Here is a 22584-nt window from a genome sequence, read left to right on the forward strand (position 1 = left end):
TAATTGGAAGGTCAGATTTGATAATGGCCACTCCAGTGAAAAACAAGCACTTAATTGGTATAAGGGCTGCTTGGTGAGTTTTCAAGGTAAAATGTGAAAGCACTCATTATCCTTTCTGTCTCACAGATGCTGCTGCTACCTTGCAGGCCATGGCAGAGATAGCTTCCGCCTTCATTCGCAGTGTTGAGCCATGACATGAGGCTTCATGGCCTTTTTGTCGGACCCAGGCTCCACTCTAATGAGCCATTGAGAAAGCATGTTGGTGGGGAATATTCTAGGTGAGAAGTAAAGTTGTGTTTGAGAAAAGCAGGTGTCAGAGTAATTGCAGTACTTTTTTGGGGGGGCTTTTTAAGTAACAACTTGAAATGTCACCTTCTTGAGTTAACTTTTCTCTTCTTCTCTGTATCGTTGTTAAACTCATCAGGTTGCAGCATGGGTACACGGCTGTACAGCGGGATTGAGAACATGAAGCTCTCTCTCTCTGACTGCGAATCCCACTAAAGCCCTGGTATCACCTGTGAGAGCTGGGAACTTGGCTTCAGGAGCCATAGTGAGTGTTGCGTGGCAGAATGAGTGTCACCCTGCAGGACGAGTCCTTTCATCAAGCTTCCCTCTTACTCTGACCCTGCCATCTGGGAAAGCAGATGATACTAATGAGGGATGGCTCCTTGTCTCCTGGCACCCAACACACACACACTGCTCCCATTGTGCTACACTGTCCCTGCTGCCCCTTGGGAGTCACAGACACCGCTCATTACACAAACATAGACACAGAGATGGACAAAAGACAGGTACGCAATGGTATGGGACGGTTTAACAGCAGGAGAATTTCTGATGCTTTACCATGAAACAAGAGGCATCAGAAACATTTAACTTTTAACACAATGCAGCAGACAGTAGTGAGGTAGACTTTTCTGTTGCTGCACGGTATTTTTTCTTCTTAAAGGTCTGACAGTGACGGTGGATGGGTGTAGGTGGTGGAGGGGGGGTTACTTGGGTTAGCATTGCTTTTGCAGGAACTGGAAAGGAGTGACTTCTCTGAGACGCAAGGGTCAGACAGGGCTAATTAGTCTGCAGCGGCCCCTCAAATTTCTGCCCTGGGATATTAATGAAGTGATCCATAGGAAAGCAGCTGCTCGCCACACACACCCCCACCACCACACCACCATCCTTCCCACCTCAACAGCCCACTGCAACCTCCATTCCCCCAGCCCCCTGCCGCTCTGCGACTCTACCTAGGAAGGGCAGCGCTGTGCCAGGGGAGAAGCCCATACAACCCCCCCTGAGAGCATGACAGCCCCCAATCGATGGCCCCGGAGCAGGAGGCGGATGAGCAAAGGGGTGGGGTGTGCAGCTGTGCGTGTGTCGCCATGCCAGGAGAGGGTGACAACAGCCTGGCTTTGTGTCCTACATCAACAGAAAAATAATGTTTCCACAGGAGTGAGCACAATGGTTTGAGGAATGGTTGTCTTGTCTCCATATTTTAACTATTTCTGCCTTCCTGTGGTGAGTCGGAGCTTCGCTGTCATGAGTAACTACTGAGGTAAAGCTTATTAGAGTCTTCACTGGTACATCTGCTCAGAAGCCTCTGTCACAGGCAGGATGTTTTCCTGTCATTTCTTCCATGAACACACAGTCCATGCAGTAAATGTCACACCAACTAAAGTATGTGTCTTTCACATAGCTATGGGAAAAAAACCTGGCTGGAGACATTCTGAATATCACAGAGACATTTTCAGACACAGGGAAAGATAAAAATACGTCTCCCTTGTTACAATTCATTCAACATGCTGCTTCAAATTCAAATGGGACAAACCTTTTGAGACAGAATAAACAGACTGACAGTCAGTTTAATTTTGAAAAATCCACACCTATCAGCTCTTGCCCACATCAAAAACTGTGAGAACAAATCAGAAGGTAAATCTCTGATCTCAACATCCTACAGAAAAATGTCAAAAGAGGAGAAATGGATTCCTCTGTTCGGGTAGACGGATGTTAAAATGTGTGAAATGTGGAAAATTGCAACAACTAAAAGTCATTTTATTAAAGCATTTTGAGTCTAACTAGCTAAGATGAACAAAAATCCAAGATGGCTTTCATTTCAAAGCTTTTGTTTTTCCTACTTTAAAACACCAACGTTTTCACCTAACTGTAACCTAACCTCACCTAACCTTTCTAACCCATCTGCTTGTCATGGCACTGTTGAAGTCTGGGTCTTCTCACTTATCAAACTCGAAGGTTTCTTGGGCAGTACATGGAGCAATTTTGTCCTGAGTTGAGCCTCTCGGGCAGCACTTCCTCTCAGGCTGTGTTGCCTCAACGAGCCAACAGCTTGGCAGCAAGAGCTGCAGGAGAGGTTTAATTCAGGGCAACAAGGTCCCTGACATGCCTGTGCAACACTAGCCACAAAGGCCCAATAGGTAAGACGGGCATCTGACCTGACAAACGGCAAAACGACTGATGAAATAAAAAAATAACCAATCCAAACATAATCAATTCTGTATTAACACATTGCATTAATGCAGTTCATCCACCTTATTACCTCTGCCAAGATGGTTATGTTTTTGGTTTGGTTTGTTTGTATGTCAACAGAAGTACGGAAAAAACTACTGGTCTTATTTTCATGAAACTGGGTAGGGTGTAACATGGGCCAAGGAATAACCCACTCAATTTTGGAACGGATACAAATCACAGGGCAGATACGCAAATAACTTTTCACTTTTGTTGACACTGTAAGATAGGGCACTAGGCCTTAGCAGAGGTCTGTGCCCTCTGAGTGCGCTTCTAGACAATTTCATAATTGGCATCAACTTGGATCTGCTGTTACAGAAAATAATAACTGGCTCAAATCTCATAACAATTGTTGCATCTTTCTTAACAGCAGGGACCTTTTATTATAAGCTCACATATATTCATTTGCATTTCTCATTTTCATTATCACTGATACTGATGTCTGTTGATGTCAGCACACTAGAAAATGGGATTTTTCACTTAAACAAATGTCCTTGAATGAGGTGCAGGGGGTTAATATTCCCAGTGTGAAGTTTTCCCCTAAAGGCAGAGGCATCATTTAGCTCTTGCAAGCTGAGGTCTTTAGCAGAGTGAAATCTCTGTCTTGTTACGGCTCTGACAGCTTATTCTGCGCACATCCAGTGTGACTGCAGGGGGACCAGAGACAGAGCTGAAGGTCAGTAGGCCAGTGTGAATGAGAGCACCTCTGCAATTGAAGGTGAGTTGTTGTGAGAGGTCACTGCATGAATACCGAATGAGTCACATGGGCCCAGTACTGAATCAATGAGTTTTTCACAAACGTGATGATGGAAATGAAAAAATGGAATATGCAGAGGAACCTCCAAACCATCTGGGAAAAAATACAAAAATAACAACCTTAAAATTCCAAATAATGTTTTAAGAGCAATACAGATGGCGTCTGTGCTCTTGAGCGCCCATGCAGACTGCATAAACATGAATTCTTCCTACGTCTCATGTGTCATAACAAAATGTCTTGTCAGAACATAAGACAGTGGCGGATAAGCCTGCTACAGTGAACAATATGAGATTCTTTTGATCATCTGCTGAGATCCAATCTTTGGGTAAACAATTGTCAGTGGCATCTAGTAATGACACATTTTACAGATGTCATGTACTGCCTTCCCAGAAGCACCCCCATTACAGCAGGGTGTCAAAACTGTGACCCCTTCTCTCTTTCATCTTCACACCTCTTAATGAACAGTCGCACTCCCTGAACTTTTTCCTTTTGATTGACTTTTACCTTTTCTCAGCCTCTGCACAGTACCCTGATGGAACCGGTGGTTCGGCCCATGAAGTCAAATCCCTGATGACAGAGTTAACCCTTAGGTGGCTTTGATTTCCTAGTAAACAGTAGTGTGTTGTGGTTCATGAGTAATTGAACACTATTGATTTGAAGGTCTGGGGGTGACAATAATGAGGTCACATATCAGGCGACAGCAAACAAAGCTGTGAAGACAGCTTACTTCTCGGTGACAGACACACACACACACACACACACACACACCACAAGAAATTATTCTCACCTATACGCTCCATGATAGCATCGCTACCCACTGTCTTTGGCAGCACTTGCTTTTGCTCTCCTTATCTGCCTCGCTGTCAATACAGACAACCCTCTGCTCCACTGGGGGCATGGGGCGGTATTGACATTCAGCTCAAGCCCACAGCTCTGAGTGGAGTCCAGGGTGTTGCACATGAATTATGCATGTCTTGACGCCAGGGTGCTGAGCAACACCAGTGCCATCATAATTGAAACAATTGAAAAGACAATACCAGATGGGTCAATAATTAGACAGCAGGAGGGGGAAACTTGATCCGGACGCTCCCCTGCTTGCCCTGCCAACCGAACCACCACGCACATGGAGGGGACCTTTACCGACATGTCCTGGTCCCCTACGGTGCATAGCCACGTGCTGCATAACATGCCAGATTGTGTGTGTATGCATGTGTGTCTGTGTGCAGTTATTCAGAGAGAAGATTGCAAACCTTCCTAGAGCCATCACCTCTCAAGCAATACTGAAATAAAAGTGTTCCCAATTAAAAATCCTATATCTTAAGGTTTAGACTTCCTAAAGTTTCTAGAAGTACTGGATAAGTAAACTTTGTGGATCAGTAAAAACTGCCAGAAACAGTCTCTGTGTATAGTTTGTCAAATCCTTGTCGCCTTGGATTAGCGCTCTGACGTTATTCATTGGTGTCTCTTGGTCTGTGGAAAACAGAGGCAGGTGACTGATCCTTCCCTCCAGCCCTGCACTTTCATAAATCCATACTGAGGGCTCCCAGCAGATCCATTACACTCACTGGTCTCCTGGCCAGAGCAAGGACTCAAGGTGATCACCATAAAACTACTTGCCACAGAGCCGTTTCTCACCTTGCAATGCCTTTAAAACAACCTGGGAAACACAGGCGGCATGATGGCAGGAACACGAGCACCTCGGGCCAACACATGTCATAAAAAGGTATAAGCAAACATGTCCTGGTTTACTGCCATCAAGTCTTATAGTCAATAGTTTAAGGCCAGTGCAAAATAAATCTGTGATATATGTGATTACATAAAGAAACAATTATTTGTATAATTGCTGTAGGCAAAGAGGCAATTTTAGAAAATGGACTATTTTCTCTCTTTTCCCTTGATTGTTGCTGAGTGTAATTAAACAGCCTACATGATGTCTTTCTGATGATCAGTTAATATTCCTGGATATCAAATCTAATTTATTTTTAAATACTAACAAGAAAGTATGATATTGTACATTTACTCTCTACAGTCCTAAATCCCCTCGTCATGTCCAATTAGTTTCCGCATGGTGTTTTTTGTTGTCAAGGTGCAGCACTAAATTATCATAGAGGTGAAACACTTAATTACTCCTAAAACCAAACTGTTTCAAGACATAAAACTACACAGATGTCAAACTTTTTTATTCCATGAGGTGTGAACAATAGGGTCAAGGAAATAAAACAGAAAAGAATTAAAGGTAAGAAATTCAAACAGCCTTGGGCCATAAAATCCACACAAGTACACAAACTTTAATTTCCTGGGAACATATTGATCGAGACAGCACTTAAACCAAGGTACGCGCAAATCTGGGAAACACCCCAACACCATAACGTTAGCAAAAAAAAAAAAAAAAAAGTTTTACTCCCTTTTTATGGAGTCTCATTTCCGTATTTCTCAAAAGAGGTGCCCCTGAAAGCACACATAGACTCCTGTGTATTGGTCCCATTCCCCATTAGGGTTTATAGTGAGCCATATGCACTTTTATGGGAAGGTTAATGGTTTTTAAGGGCCGCAGCGCAGATCTAAATCCACAGCATTAAACTCAAGAATGGCAACCTGGGATACACACACAGGTCACATGTCTATATATTTAAGAACGTAGCATATACTTAACGAACTGGCTACCAACGTCTCCATCCCCTCATATCCTCCGAAGAGGGATTCTGGGATGTGAAGTGAAAAAAGAAAAAAAAGACAAAACCTGTCAACGCTTACAATCTTAAAAGCCTAATGAGCGGAAGTAACCATAGCAATTTAGTGAAAAGAACATCAAAGACTAGGGAGCAACTATTTAGGCAGGCAGTATTCATGCATAATTAGCTGTGAAAATGGCACTACAGGAGTCTGTTACTCCCTGTTCTTAATTAGTTTTTATCCTTAGTCTTGGATGAGAGGTAAACAAAGCCATCAGATTAAAACTTTGCTTTTCTTCCTGAGACAACAACACTGTCAACATTGGAGACATGCTAGTGTTAGCCTTAAACTGTGCACTATTATCCCAGGGGAATGAGTGGCAGTGTTCTGTATTGGTCTTAGTCACAGTATAAGGGAGCCTGAAGCCCTGCTTAACACCACAATGCTGTTGTTGTAGCGAGACAGTCAATCTCCAAAATAGAGCATATAATTAAATTTGAATAAAGACAGCTAGATGTTGAAAGGGTTCGGTGTAAAGGAAAATAAAGCTTCTCACCTAACAAGAAGAATAATTCAGGCACTAATTCTTTGTTGAGGCACTGTGTAGCCTTACCCTGCGTCTACCTTTACTGAGTCTGCTGTGCTGGTAGCGTCACATTACGTTTCCTTACTCAGCAGCCATTTGTGAAAGACTTCCCTATTGATTGATTTTAGATCAAATTGCACTGGAGCTCCTATGAGGCTATAAACATTGGCAAAAATGTCAAAAACATGTCTTTAGGGTCAAAGTGCACACACTATTTTCTTTTGTCTTATTTGACAAAATGAACACATGCTGGAAAAAACAGGCTGCACACACAATAGTAAACAGACTAAACAAATGTGTTGGTGAATTTGGAGAGATTTTGGGGAGCTTAGCTGTTAAGATAATAAGTATTTCATATCTGTTTAGAAAGGCAAATTACTAGAATTAAATTAGAACCCAATAGTGTATCAAGAAATCTTTGAGGAAATGTTTGAACACATCAAATACAAAATTGTAAGGCTATTTTCCTTTTAAAATCACATAAAGTCATGAAGAAGAGTTTTGGAACCAGCCCTGCTGGGGGCTGAACATGTGCCACTAATGTAAAGATGTAAAGCGAACTGCAGCCTGATTATCTAACTCAAATTGCTTTACAAAAGAATCAAGGGCTTGAAAAAAACAGAAGCCAGAGTACAAAGAGAACAAGAAAATAAAAGAAGCAGAGCGGCAATGGCCAAATTTCTGGCCAAAAGAAAATGTGAAGAAGCAGCGGGTAAGACAGGCGAAGCTGAACGTGGCAGTGATGAGGAGCTTGGCACACTAGCAAACAGAACCTGCTGTAGCAAGCTCATGTTTAAGCCACAGTGAAGATACTGGTATTATACTGTATAAATGAAAATGTACCAACATGTCATGCTATCTTGTCAGGAAGGGGCTAAAAAACACTCCAAAATAAGGCTAGATATTGGCAAGGGAAAAATTGGCATTGCCATTTTTCAAAATGGTGTATTTGAATATTTCTGCATCTTGGGTCCCTGAACAGTCTTGGAATTGCATAAATTGGGTATGACTGGAAAACTAAAACTCTTGTGGATTTAATGAGCCCAACTGTATTCATGATGTAAGTCCCCATAGTAGCCATTTCATTGTAGTGAGACCATTTGAAATTGCCCTTGTTGGTATTAGAGGAAGAAGACTGCATTTTTTATTAATCCTCGAGGGGAAATTAAATTTTTTCTCCCTGTTGTAATTTCCATGTTATATACACACAGCCTCAAAATACACACGTGCACAAACAGGACCTATACACATGCATTAAATGGAGAGATGTCTGAGCAAGGGGGCTGCCCATGGACAGGCGCCCGAGCAGTTGGAGTTTTGGCGCCATGCTCAAGGGCACCTTGACAGCGCCCAGGAGGCAAACTGGTACATCTCCAGCTACCAGTCCACTCTCTGTATTTTGGTCCATACAGGGACTTGAACCAGTAACCCTCCAGTTCCCAAGCCAAGTCTGTATGGGCTGAGGTACTGCCACCCCACGAGTTAGGGGTGGGTGGTGTTGGTGACAGGCCCATTTTGAAAAACAATTGTCCCCCTGTCCATAATTCCTAATAGCTGGCCTATTCCCAACCCCTCACATCTCCCAGTTCCTTCACCTGATGATGCAAGCTTGTGCAGTAGAAAGAAAGAGCCATTTCAGTCATTATCTTAACAAAATAAAACTAAGAGACTTTGTAACGTGGGAGATGAAAGTTAGAATACAAAACGATAATAAGTACCTAGAAAAAGAAAGATCCTGCTGAGTTTCTCAGACACTCCAGCCAAGTATGGAATGATTATGTTATTGTTTCCGGTCTGTGTCTCTCCCCCTGTGTTACTTCTATAGATTTTCTACCTGGATGACAAATCTGTTTTCCCTGCTTCTTACTGCACTACGACTGCATCATTATCAGTTGTAGAATTTGGGGAAAATGAGGTTGAAAATCTGATTTTAAAAAAAAGTCAACCTTTAATCTGATGAGGTAATTCTACACATACATACAGGTAACAGCAGGACTTAAAATATATATATATTTTGCGATCCCCAAAGATGTTACTAGAATCTGTCCTAAAATACTATTCAATATTAAATCAAAATTTTAATAAATGTAACACACTCTGGCAGCTGCAACACTTCAATAGTGACGGTTCTCTGTGTGTGTGTAAATGTGCCACCACTGGGTGATGAGCCCTTTATAATGACAGCCTTCATTACACCAGGCTTACTCATGGACAGATGGGGAGGCAGGACTGCATTAGAGCTGCTGCCACATTCCACTTCAAACCTGACCTTCCAGTGGTCCCACTTCATCTGCCACCCACAGGCCCCCTCCTGATGCATCACTGTCATTCTGGGGCTCAGGCATTCCTTGCTGACCCCCCTATCACGGCTACACAACCAGCCTGCCACACAGGCTGAAGCGGCTCCTGCACCCCATTATTCCAAAGGCCTCTCACCTCCTATTTTCAGCCATGTTTTGGGTGAGACCACCACACTTTCTTTCTGCTAGTGTTTACCTGATCACTCAAGATGCCACCCCCCCTCCCTCTAGTTTCCTGGTGATGAATGACCGTTGGCCGTCTCACTGACAGCTAGGCAGCTGATGCCACATAATTACAGTATCACCGTTTAGGCAAAATTACCAAATTACTCCAGTCCTCAAGAGGCCTGGAAGACTGACAGGCTAGCCAACAAAGGAAACACAAATATCTGAAAAGAGAGAGACGTGGAGGACTACTTGGGCCTTTACAGGCGAGCAGTGAAATTAGGTTTGTTCTGTTCCTTGAGAGTGCACCCATTACAGCCAATGAGAAGCTGGAGAGCGAGTTGATTAGTCTGGAGAAGCAAAGGCACTTTTTCCTCTCATAAATGATGCGAGAAAACATCTGGCCTCTCCTTGATATCCGATCTTCCTTTTCATACTCAATTTATTTAATCATTAATTCGTCTTGAAATTTTGGAGATTATAATCACAAACATCTTAAAATTTCATCCCAACAGCAAGGTCCGACCATTATCTTTTATGCATCAAAGGTTTATTAGGTTGTTTTTGTTGTTTTTTAAAAGTTTATCTTTCTCACCTTTCCTTGATTTAATTCCTTTTTTTGATTTGTTTTGCAGTTTTAATACATGAAAGATTATCATTAAAACACTGCTTTTGCTACCATTACAACAAAGTGGAACTTTCACATTTAAAATGATTATTACTTCATCCCATAATAACTGACAGGCTGAGCGAATGAGGTACCAGACAAAACAATCACAACTGTCTGAGAAAGTCCGAGGTAGCCCCCGTCTGGTAAATGGAGTGAGCATGAAGTGATGAAGTGACATTTATGATGTGAGTGCTAACAGTGAGCAGTGGAGAAGATGTTGACTTTACACTGTGTCTGGTTAGAACAGTGATGGCCACCAGGGTTGAGCTAAGCCCCGCTAATTTATCTGCTGCAACAAAGGATTTCTTTCACTCAAGCCTCGAATCCACAATGAGAGAAAAAAAAAAGAAAAAACACCTTGAAACAGTCACAGTGCATCTATTTGATCCATTATGTAGAGATAAAGTACATTCTGTTCAGCCTTCTGCCATGGTAGCCAGTTCATTTATGGAAAGTAGGGCAAACAATGTTAACAATGCACTGCTGTTACATGAAAATCTTATAAAATGTGTTATTTTTATATTTTGGCTTTTAGGGATTACAGCCCTTCTGTGGCCTGAGAAAATTCAATGAACTGCTGGAATTATGGGACTCAGTGGATCAGGTAAAAATGTATGGTGGTCAATCTATAAACAAGGTGTTTCGATTGTTCCTAAAATACTGAAGTCACAGGCAGAAGACGTTTAATAACCTTCGCTTATGTGAATGACTTTTAACTCTTTAATTACATTTCTATTGCAAATGCTTCAGGACACATTAAAATATCTTAACAACACAATGAAATTCAAACTTGAAGGACAACAGCGAAACATCTTTAACAATTAACAAATCATGGGTTGTTCGATGGCCCTCTGAAAGTGTCAGCCCCGCTGGATGTGACAGGGCGGGACTGCTTTGATAAACATGCTCGGCAGAATGATAATGTTCTAGGGGGTAATTTAATCAGAACGAGCTATATGTCACTTACTAATAGTGGGCACTTTGCTGTGATTTATCTGTGTTTGCTGAGTGGAGAGAGACGGAACAGACGGCCTGGTCTCCCAGATTAAATAGGGCATGGGAAAGATTCCTCACGCTATCAGGGAGAAAAATTTATCACAGGCTGATGATTAGTATTATTAGCACAGGTGCAGTTACAGTAAACACCAGAGACTTCCATTTTGTACTGAAAGGGAGCAGTAGATAAAGAAGGAGGTGAACTGAACTGGGAAGCTTCTCCCAAAGGTGTTTTGTCTAACTATGGTCCTGTAAGTTCCACTGAAGCTTGCCTCTTAAAGTACAGTCGGAAACAAACATTCAAAACCACTACTGCAAAGTAACACAACAACAGTTCTGGTTCTCTGGCTGTTTTGTTCAACTTAAGCTGCTATCTTTCACTGTGGCAATATAAATAAAAAACAGGGATAGAAATAGCAAAAGCAAAAAGGGACTTGTCCTGTACTTAAGAGCTATACGTTAGCGTTGTGCTGCGATGACGTCTCACGAATCATATCCTCGAAAATGTTAAAAAGCCTGCTGCTCAATGAAATAATGAAAAAAATCTGATGACATAAAGCCTCCTAAGTCCTCAATTCATCACTTGCTATGAGTGGATTTGCATGACCTTGATTGATTACTTTGATAACCTCCATTTTAGCTTAGAAAGACCTGCAAATATTGCAGTTATAAGCACTTGCTGTTTTAGCAGCTTATGTAAAATACCTCAAGAAAATGAAGGCTATAGTTTTTTACATTAGCGCATATGTTTCAAAGGAGATAAAAACAAAATTTAAATATATTTCTACTTAATTAGAGGACCATAAGGGGAGGCTATAGAAATGGCAAGAAACAACTATTAATCTTTAAATCTCTGTCTATCCGAGGACATAAACGGTGTTTAGAGACCTCTCATTGGAACTTCATTGCTGCAAACTAAAATGACCCCAGTTCACAGCGTCTCGTGCACAAGGCTAAGCACAGACTTCTGATTTTCTTAAAGGGAACACACTCCTGGATGTAATAGTAGTTATAGACAGCGTATGGATTCACTGAATACACGAGGCCAACAGGCGTGTGTGGCAGCCGCAAGTAAAAACTAAATAAATGTCAATGCTGTGTGTTGTCCTAATGAAGCTCGAGTGTACAATGGAGAAGTGCGGAGAAGTGCCCGGTCAATGTGGAGACAGAGAGCCGGCTGAGTGTGCTCCAAACAGTTAGCATCCAGTTTTAGATTAGAGAGTAATCAAAGGTCTGCCAGCGGCTCGATGCTGCATGGATAAGGTTGTGTCTCTCCACATTATCAGAGTGGGCTGGGTGGAGGCAATACTCCAAAGGCTGAAATATATAACCTTACAGCTGATAAGTCAGAGTAAAAAGCACTTCCATATGAATCCCAATGAGCTCTTTTTCTCTAGAGGGACCAGTTAGCAAAATAGCAGACTGAAATATTTCTCTGCTCAATGAGATTAGACACACTTTAGAGATAACAGTGAATACAGTATTCATACAGCACGTGCTTTATAAATTGTTCCATATATGTAAAAATGAAGCTGGTTCTTCCTAATAAATGTATGGCTGAAGCTCAAAAAATAATTCTCACATATAATTAACAAAGTCTAAAAAAGAAAGAGGCCACTGTTATGACAGCAACATGATAAAATAAAATGTTGGCCCTCCTCTCTTGCATCCAAATATGATTTATTATTTAAAGCATATACTTAGAGCTCAGAGAATAATGGGTAGGGGGGAGAGAAGCAAAACAATAAACAGTAAAACGTTTTGAGCTGTCAATCCAAAGTAGCCCTAGGGAGGAAAACAAAACTGGGTAAAAGATTTCAGATGAAACCGGAGAGTGAAAACGCCCATCGTCTATCTAAAAAGTTCCTGTGGGACGTTAACTTTCTCAGGCAGACCTCTGGTTTGAACTCTGAATACCTTCTAGGTCTACTGTGACACGTAGGGCTGAAATGTGCAAGTGCAGATTAACCTGCAAGGTCTTTGCTAAACATTATTAGTGTGGACCTGTGGAGCAGCATAATGATGACGATATTCAAACAAGTCTATTGTGGAGTGCAGTCACTGCAGCTCATCCTCAGGTGTGTCACACATTTAAATTACAATGACACCTTGTCACACACAGTGAATAGTATGGTGGCCCTGAGGATCAAAACGCAACATTTTAGAAAACAACAACAATGGACTGACAGACAGTCATGATGCAATCAGTGATGAGGAATCATTGTCCAATAAGTCTATCTATCCTGGTTTCACTTTCACCAAATGCTGTTGTGTTTTCTGAGATGTTGTGTTTTGTGGTATGTCGTGTTTTCTGCAATGTTGTTGCCTGAAATGATATGGGTTTTTTTTTTTATAAAAATGTTGTTTTGTGAAATGTTTTCTGCAGTGATATGTTTTCTGAAATGTTTTCTGGTGAAAAGTCATGTTGTCTGCAAGGTTGTCTTTTCAGAAGTGTTTTGTGAAATGTGTTTACTGACATGTTGTTTTGGAAATGTCATGTTTTCCTAAATGTCACCTTCTGTGAAACGCGTTTTGTTAAATGTTACTGTGTTTTGTGAAATTTCAAGTTATCCGAAATTTGTTTTCTTGAATGTTGCTGTGTTTTGACCCTCGGGTCCACAGTGGAAGAGGGTGTTTAAGTGTGCAAACTAAACAAGATCAATAAGAAAACACATGCCGATCACTGTTGTTCAGTCACTCATACTTAATTTATGGAAGAGAGTGAGTAGTTAATTTTCATATATTTATTCTTATTTGGCTTCCACCAACATTGTTTGCAACAGATTAAAGCTCATGCAAACCAACTTTGTTTGCAGCAGAGTTAAGCTGCAGTCAATCCTCATAAATGATTAGGTACTTAATGGCGCTTTTTGATTAGAAGACTTAATAAAGACAAATACGGTGTGTATGATCAGAGCTGTCTTGAGTTTTATCCACTAATTACCAAAGTTTTAAATATATTATTCACCAAATCTATGTTAATGTTTATTGTGATTATGTAAAAAGATACTTTTGATTCTACTTTTCTTTCTTTTGAGAAAAAGTATATTACATCATCAGCACCCTTAGTGCCCACCTTTCCTGCTCTCTAATGCCTGGCCTGAAAACTCAAAATGAAAATAATGCCACACATAACAACAACAACACAAAGAATGTTTTTGTGTGTTCTCAGATGAAGTACCTGAGCCAGAAAGGCACCATACGGGACAGTTCTAACCTCATCCATCATCCCATCAGGTGAGCATTATAAGCATGCTTTCTTTGAGCCATTCGATATCTACTTGTCAGACACAGCACTGCTAATGCACTTTACAACACAAAAATGTCTTACAGCAAATGTTCACAGGTGACTTGATGTCTGTATCTACAAAGGACAAGGCCACAGACAGGCAATACAATGGACACCATTATAAAGATTTCAGCAGTTGAAGTGGTACAAAACAACCTCAGGTGGTAAACAGATAAGATGCAACAACTGTAGCCATTCTTAATATCAAAATGAGCACAGTCCACAATGTTTATATTCGTTTCAACCTTTTGAATGATCTTCTTTTGACAGCTGAAGTCGACCATACTTATCTATTATTTATCTTTGTGTCCCCGTCTGTAGCTAACCCATTCTAAACTTTTAATTTGGTCACTTTTAAGGCATAGCGCGAACTTAATAATGGAACAATTATGGACAATGCTGCAACACACGTATAGTCATAAATATGTGACTTAGCTTGTTACAGTTGACATCATATTTTCATTTGATCATTAATCTATGAGCAGATGAGTAACTTGTCTAACATGAGGGCAAATAGACAATTTCCCTGTCATATTGATGTAACAGACCATTTTTTTGGAGTCTTTCCGCTATGGTAGGTGGGTAATTACTGTCATTGATTAATAATCCTGGGCCAGCCCCATAATAATCAGTCCCACATGTGCCTCACCCTCTTAAAGGAAAGGCTCATTTGCCACTGGGATTCACAGCCTAAACTGCTTAGTGGGATGTAATGGAGAGCAATTTTCTTGTCTTGAGAAAAAAAAATAAAAAATGGGATGGGGTGGGCTAGCCCCGGTCATTTTCCATTGCCTCAGCACATCAAATCTCCAAACAAGGACAACTGTGATTTCAGATCAACTGCTCTTCTCCCTGTGGGCTATAAGTAGTTTTCAAGAACACAAGGAAGCATTTTATCGCTTTGCCAGTTATTTTGAGTATTATGTTTAAATTGCAATTTCTCCATTTCTTACAAAAATAACAAAATTGACCAGCGTAATCCTTTGTTGAATGATACAATACACCGTGGGTGATATCTCTAAATAACACTTAAGACTCCATAAACGCTGTAAGATCAAGAGAAATGGCTATATTCATACTGTAATATAATGGATCACTTATTTCCATGCATTGTTGGCAAAGTCGAGAGATGACTGCTGTGGGTTCAGCGTGAAGCTGAGCCTAAATCCCTAAAAAATTTAATTAAAAGCAAAGTGATTTACAGTTTGTTCTGCATTATTCAGGGTTTAGATTTCCTTATTTCCAATTATATGCAGTGGACTGGATTTCAGAGAGGGAGGCCCCAAAGAAGAGTGCAATCCTCTGAGAGATTTATGTGTTTATAGGAAATTGTGAAAAGCAGCCTAATGTTCAGGGCAAAACTGAGAAGAGAATGCCCAAATTGGATATACTGGGCATTGCCAAGATGTAAACGGTAAATGGTCCATCTGTCTGCGCTCTTCTCGCTCTTGGAAGAGTCGAGGAGCCACCATCTGCAGATATGCGTCAGCAGAAGCAATTTCACTTGCAATGAGAGTGTGAGTCCACATGTGTATGTGTATATAGAGACCTGCAGGCACATATTCATTACATTTTTTAGATACATGTGAAAAAAAAGAAAAATTATAAATGCACTGATTATGCTTTTAATTAGAATTCATTTCGGTGTGTGTGTGTGTTGGAGCTAACATTTCTTGGACAAGACTACGTTTGTTCACGTGTTGTTTGTCGCTTCAGTGTCTAATGGTTTCATTTAACTTACAAGTCTTTACATTTGACGTCTGACAGCCTACAGTAATCAATCTGTGACAGCGCTAACAACAACACCAACTGCTTTATTTTCCAAACACCCACTATGACCATAATAATATTTCAGCTGGCTAACTGTTTTGACAGACAAGACAATGAGATGGGAAAACTTACTCCACAAACAACTTTCGATGTAGTTTTAATTAGGCTTATTTTCTCTAAAAAACATGCTTAATTTCTGTTTAAGTAGAAAAGCTGGTATGTATCTGTTTAATTGCTTATGAATATAACTATATTTTTTGCATAGTTTCAGTAGCCACTTCTGTCAATTATCCTGATGATCCATCTACCCTGAGTAATGACATGAGGCTCAAGTTAATCATTTCATTAAACAAATATTAAAATTAATTTTATGTCAATTTTAATCATTTAATGCATTTAGTTTTAGCCACAGCAGCGGGCCATTAACATAACATTAACTTTCAATTAAACTAATATACACTGACATTTCACTGCAGGCTTTTATCCTTTCGTGCAACGCCTACATGTAACATCCCATAATTTGGGGAGATTCAAAAATGTTAAAATTGTGTGTTGCCTTGTTTGTTTACTTTGTTCCTTGGTGAGGGGGTGGACAGACTATTATTTGAGATTTCATAAACCGAATAGATTGTTGTTTGTAGTCATGGCAGCTTTATAATGTGCGTGTAGGTGGAACAAATAAGTCAGAGACGGAAATTAATGGAAGACGAGCAAAATCCAAACAGTGGATAGACTTCGGGAACGAGTGAGATCTCTTGTCAGAGCTGAGCGCTCACAAAGAAAAGTCAAGCGGTTGTCAGTCTCCAAGAGCAGACGGGAGAGACAACGCAGATGATGACAGTGATCAGAGTTGGGAGATAAGAGGATGATACCGGCTGGGAGTAAAGATAGCTCTAATATGAAATAACATCACGTTCAAAAAAGAACTGGCTGTTCCCGGTAAAGAACTACACAATCTATTACGATTTATCAGCACAGAGAAGGTGTTTTGCCCAGAGATAATTACAATAACAGCACCCGGTGGCAGTGTGATTGCTCCCAGGTGACATTGCAGGTTATTAAATTGTCATGGTGCACCCTGTTTTGGCGCTGCAGACACTTGAACTGGCTGCCCACAAGACTGACTCACAGTTTATCTGCTCCATTTGTTTGACATCTTTACGACATACCGTATTAACACAACCTAATTTCATCTGGGCCTCAATGTCTTCTCTTGGCTGTCTCATGGAAATCCTTCAGGGTTAGGTTAGGACTGCTGGGACGTTTGTCTCGACCGAATTACACCAAGTGACATTTCTTCCATCCTATCGTGTTTTCCATTCCAAGTTTGCGAGGGAAGAAGCTTGTGACAAACTTTAAAAGTGACACACGTAGACAATTATCACAAGAAATTAGCTTGGGAATGTGTATCATAAAAGTCGTTCAATTCTGAGAGGAGGTGACACGCGCGCGCACACACATACACAACACAAACTTGACTTGATTACAAAACATTACATCAATGATAGAGATAAAAACAAAGAAAACAGTGCAGTCCCTCTTCTGATCATTTATGGCATGACAGTAAGAGTTATGTGATCCGTTAACAGAATAAATCAGGGATGAAAAATCAATCAAATTAAGCAACTAATAGCTCCCTTAATGTCTTTGTTTGTGTGCAGATGACGCTCCCATCCAGCCATACAACAAGCACCAATCATATTAATTATCTTCCAAATAACAACTCCCCATTTATTACAAATTAGTTTTCAAAACTAATAAATTATGATTAAAATGTTTTTTATTTTAGACATTACGAGCATCCCACTCTGTGTTTTGGAGTGGACGCTAATGACCCCAGTCATTATCTGCAGGTATGCAACTGTGCACATGTGTGTGTAGGCATATGTGTGTGGTTTCAATACAATCATGTTACTCCAAACTCCATAGAAACTATGACCTCATGTCAAATGATGCATGTGCACATGTGAATTGCAAAAACCCTCTTTCAAATCAAACAGCTATTTCTGTGATTTTCTGCATCAATGCAATGTCAGTGCAGTCCCCCAGCTGGTCCAGGAGCCTTAGGTTTGAATAAATGAGGCTATTTTATAAAAGCAATATAGATTAATGCTGGATCGCACAATGTTTCACTGCTCTAATGTTTACCACTAAATCTTAATGTTCACTAACTGTCAAGTGATGTAGCCCTCAATGGCAGCAGTTTTGATTAGAGAATATTCCTGCGAGGCACCGCTGCACACATTACAGAGCAAACAAAAAAACATATTAATTAACTGATACTCACATTTTGCGGGGAGATCGTAGCCGCAGGTGATCTTGGCTTTGCCGGTTTCGCAGCCATTTAGTGAGTGGCACTCATCATACAGACAGGACCCCGCCGCTTTGTGTATGCAGCCATCCACTGAAACACAAACAGACATGCAAAGAGAGGTAAGGCCTACCTGAGGAGAAACATACAAAAGCAGGCACCTGACATATCTCAAACTAGCGGGGCTAATTAGCAGTTTGTGTGCTCTATCATGTCAAAACAAATAAGCCTTTACAAGAACATGCTGAAAATTATGTTCATGAGTTCGATACTGGAAATCCCAACGTTGTCAAATTATCTCCCTAGCTCTGTATCTCTTCTCTGTAGGGACGTTGGGTCTGCCATAGTGTGCTGCGCCTGTTGCTGGTAAATATTGACGAGCTTAGGAATGAAATTAGCTGGGCTAGGATCTAATAACGCCTCCACACACAGTGAAAATGAGACTGTTCTTCCTGTAATCCCTCTCCAATGTCAACAGCGATATACAGTCCGATCATTAACTGTATTTTTCTGCCCTGTGGTGGGGATCTTATAGCTGTCCTGTTCTCTGCGGCGAGCCTGTTATGATGTGGATCTGTGTTCTGATTCTGTCGCGCTCCCTGTTGATGTGTGTGTCCTGGTTCCTGGTTCCTGGTCCCCGTCCCCCCCCCCCCCCCCCCCCCCCAAGGTTTTAATTTTACCGGGTTAAGGCCGCGATACACTTGATTGATGGCACGTCTTACACGAGAAGGCAGAGAGATAGAAATCCACATTATCCGTCTCTGAAAGCCTGACATCCCTCCAAGAGCATGTTATCAATCACACTGAAACATCATAAAATCCTCCTCAAGTTGTCCTGTAAAAATCCTCACAAGCCATTAGAGGATAACAGAGCCAGGAGGAGGAACAGTAGCAGTTGGAAAAACAGACGTGTCTTTTCTTAAGTTTCTCTTTGTAAAGACTTGGCCGATGGAGAGAACAAGTCTCCCAAACTGGCTTTATCCATCAAAGCTTAAACGGTTGGGAGTTAAGATAGCCTGCAGGATAACCGCTGATGAAGGAAAAAAGAACTGGGGAACAGATAAAAAAAAAAAAAAATCTGAATTTATATTCCTGATAAAAGACAAAATGTGCCTCTAATCACTATCTTCATCTCCTAATGTAATAATTATTCACGTACAGCGCCAGGAAAGAAAAACTGTACAAAAAAAAGGCCGAACATTAGTTATACACTATCTTCAAAAATGTACTTTGCTTCACATCGTCAACACAGACAAAAGGTCTTTTGATGAGGGATGGTCCTTTTCTGAGCTCCTTTCAATTTCTCAGGGATGAGTCAACGACAACAGCTGGGCGGAAGATTTTCTAGCTCTATCAATCATCTTTAATGGACTGAGGGACAGGCGGTTGACAGAGACGAATCCTGATGGCTTTTCGAAAAAGTAACATGAGTCTGACAGTGATGTGGATATGAGGAGGTATCGCTCTGGTGACAATGAAAGCTACTTAACACAACACAGAGCGGATGTAGCGCTTGGCTGTAGGCTTGGCATTTTTAGAATATTCACTGTTCAAACAAGATTGCCCATGATCATCAGCCACGCTTATTTGCATCATAATTGCTTCTTAACATCTCGCAAACATGAATTGCTAAAAGCACAGGCTGAACTGAATGCTCTGGGACTCGAAGCATGCCTTTCATTTATATACATATAAAATCACTCCTGCTATATAAAGTAAGAGAACATTGCCTTTTAGGCCTTGTTGTTTTAGCACTGAGTGAAGTTATTTAAGGAAATGTCTTCACCTGATGTCGCATCTGCATCACAGCAGTAACAGGCAATTCAATATTTTCCTACTGACAGGCTTCAGATTCAGTGGTTGTCTATAATGGAGGTGAACTGATCAGATGTCCCCCTAGGCCTCTGTGTTATTTAGGTTTATAACCCTTCATGTGAACTTCTGTTTTGGCTAAAATGTTTTAATTTAAATATTTAAAAGGATACTTCACCAGCAAAATTACCATTTGTATATTAATTACTTAGTGTGTGTAACATTTAATTCATGAGGAAAAGTTTTTCTCCACAGTGAACCGAGAATCCAAAAAAGGCAAAGATTCGAGGACCAAAACATACCTTCACAAAGTCTCACATAACCCGTCCAGTATAATCCAAATCTCATTTTTCCAACTGTATGCTCAGTATTGCCCAAACACATGCATTTTCACTAAAACAATAACTTAACACACAGTACACACAGTCCTATGCACAGACGGGAAGTGGATGTTTGAACAGGGCTCAAGCAGGGCAAATACTTAATGCTAATACTTAATAATGTCAAAGTTCTGTGAGTTGATGGCATGTTTGGGATTGAATGAGGTGCGGGGTGCGAGTGTGACAGGGATGAGGAGGGCTGTGTGAGTGCGCGTGCTGGTGTGCGTATGAGCAAGCTGGAGGAGAGAGCAGGAGTGCACAGTTGGAGTTACAGCTAAGTTGTTGTTTGTTGGTTGTTTTGGCGTGGTTACGGCCAACAGTAACCTGTACTGTTCAGTAATAAACGGTGGTTTAATTACCGAATAACTGCGTCATCCTTTCCACACATCCTGGCGGACGCTACAGTATTATAAAAAATAAAATTAAACCACACTTTGTATGACACATAGCCTAAAGTTACAACAAACTTAGGGCCAAATTCACAAAGAATGAACTGCGGCCGCTGATAGCACCTTGAATTGCACTTCATTTGCACCCGCAGTTTGCTCCGTCTTAACGTCCTATTCACAAAGGATATTGCACTAATGATATACCAGCGCAAACACGCCCACAAAGTTTGGCAGCTGAGTGCAGTTTGCCCCTGATTGCAATTAGCCACATGGCAAAGTATAAATGCTGGCTTTGCACCAAGAACACCGTGGCAGAACAATGGCAGACTTTGTTTGGCAAAGTACTGAATACTGTATACCCTCATGTAGTGATGTCTGCTGGTGAGTCAGTCTAACAGTGCCGGATGGGTTGAGGCTGTGGATTTGACCAAGTTTGACCACTTTATCACTATTCCCTCTCACTTGTAGCTGTTTTTTCGTTATCTTTTGAATTTAATATGAATTATGGAACCGTTTTTGTTCAAGTTTGTTTCCCCCGTGTCGTAAAATAAATTATTGAAAGTTGCTTTTGAAGTGCGTGACAGAAGTGCGTTTTGAGAACGACCGCAGACTGTCACCTGTTCAATGCATCAGTATCTTCAGATGCCATTACAGTGTCAAAATATTATTTACAGACTGATTTAACAGACGATCACTGCTGCCACGATTACTGGAAAGTCTGGGCGAGAGGCTTCCACAGAGGAATGCCAAGTTTGCACCAGCTTTCTAAAGAAACTGCATAAAGAAAGCTGGTGCAAACTGGGCACCATTCAAACTGCGTTTGGCTACTTCATTCAAACTGCGTGTGGCTATTAGCGCTGGTGTTAGTGAATTAGACGTTGTTTATCAGTGAGGCTCATTTGCATAGAAAGGGGCAATTTTTGCGCCAAATATATGCATATTACCTCATTTAAATACGTGCAAATAACACCGGAGCATCGAGACACAATCTGCTTGGCAGCGCAGTTAGTGGAGCATTTCACCCTCTGCGCGTGCTTTGTGAATAAGAAGGTATGTGTTTGCTCCATTTTTACCGGTTTAGCAGCCCCAAAAGCCACGCAATCCTTTTGTGCATTCGGCCCTCAGTTACAATGTTGCAACATTGGGCGCGCACAGCCCTTCACCACCTGGATCCTAAAATAAACACCTGTTTTATTACATAATCATGCTTCCGTGTTGCGCCATTCATTAAGATCCTATGTTTCTGTCATTCAAATAACAAGACTTGTGGTTTAATACTCTTAATTATAACAGCCAACTTATTGAAAAATGTCAGGTTTAAATCGGGCTCGGGCCCATAATTACAGTTAATTGGACGGGACGGGCGGGTCCTGGACATAACGTGCACGGGCTCGGGCCGGGTCGGGCTGGATTTTTTGGGCCCGATCTAAGCTCTAATTGAGACTTAGATTATACTGCACGAGTTGTGCAAGTGATCGTGAAGGGATGTTTTGGTATAGTTTTGCTGTTGTTAATCATGGTCCCCAATGACTTTAAGTCTGAAATAATGTTTGCCTTTTTTGGATTATCCGTTCACTGTGGAGGCATGCCAAAAAACAAAGTTCTCTTCATGAATTCAAGGTAACACACAGTGAGTAACTGATGTAAATGTTCATTTTGTGGGTCAAGTATTCCTTTCTTGGTGCCTTGTTTTCTACGCAGTCTTTGCTGTATATGCCACATTATTACTGTGTATGTATAATATACATGAGTTACAATATAATCCATGCATTGACAAGCTTTGTAAGTTTTTTGTGCTTCTAGATATATCATCTAAATGCAGTTTTCCCTTTGTAGTGTGATATGGAACATAAAAAGGAGTCCCAAGGCACTAACAGAAAGTTCACATATGGACTACGACGAAGCAATAAAGTGTTCTGTGGGTTTTAGCAGTTTTGAAACATTTTGCAGGCGATCTTGCAGCAGTTTCACTCTG

The 22584-nt window shown here is 40.9% G+C and overlaps 1 protein-coding gene across 3 annotated transcripts in view; it reads right to left on the reverse strand.

The window, feature by feature from the left end:
• macrod2 (mono-ADP ribosylhydrolase 2) overlaps positions 1 to 22584 on the reverse strand; it is a 473134-nt gene that overhangs the window by 251849 nt on the left and 198701 nt on the right. For all 3 annotated transcript variants that reach the window (XM_033612905.2, XM_033612904.2, XM_033612903.2), the window contains exon 5: positions 18005 to 18121. In XM_033612905.2, coding sequence (XP_033468796.1) covers positions 18005 to 18121 — 117 coding nt within the window. The remainder of the gene's footprint in view (positions 1 to 18004; positions 18122 to 22584) is intronic.

Source organism: Epinephelus lanceolatus, chromosome 17 (assembly GCF_041903045.1).
Source record: "Epinephelus lanceolatus isolate andai-2023 chromosome 17, ASM4190304v1, whole genome shotgun sequence".
In the NCBI taxonomy this organism is placed as follows: Eukaryota; Metazoa; Chordata; class Actinopteri; order Perciformes; family Serranidae; genus Epinephelus; species Epinephelus lanceolatus.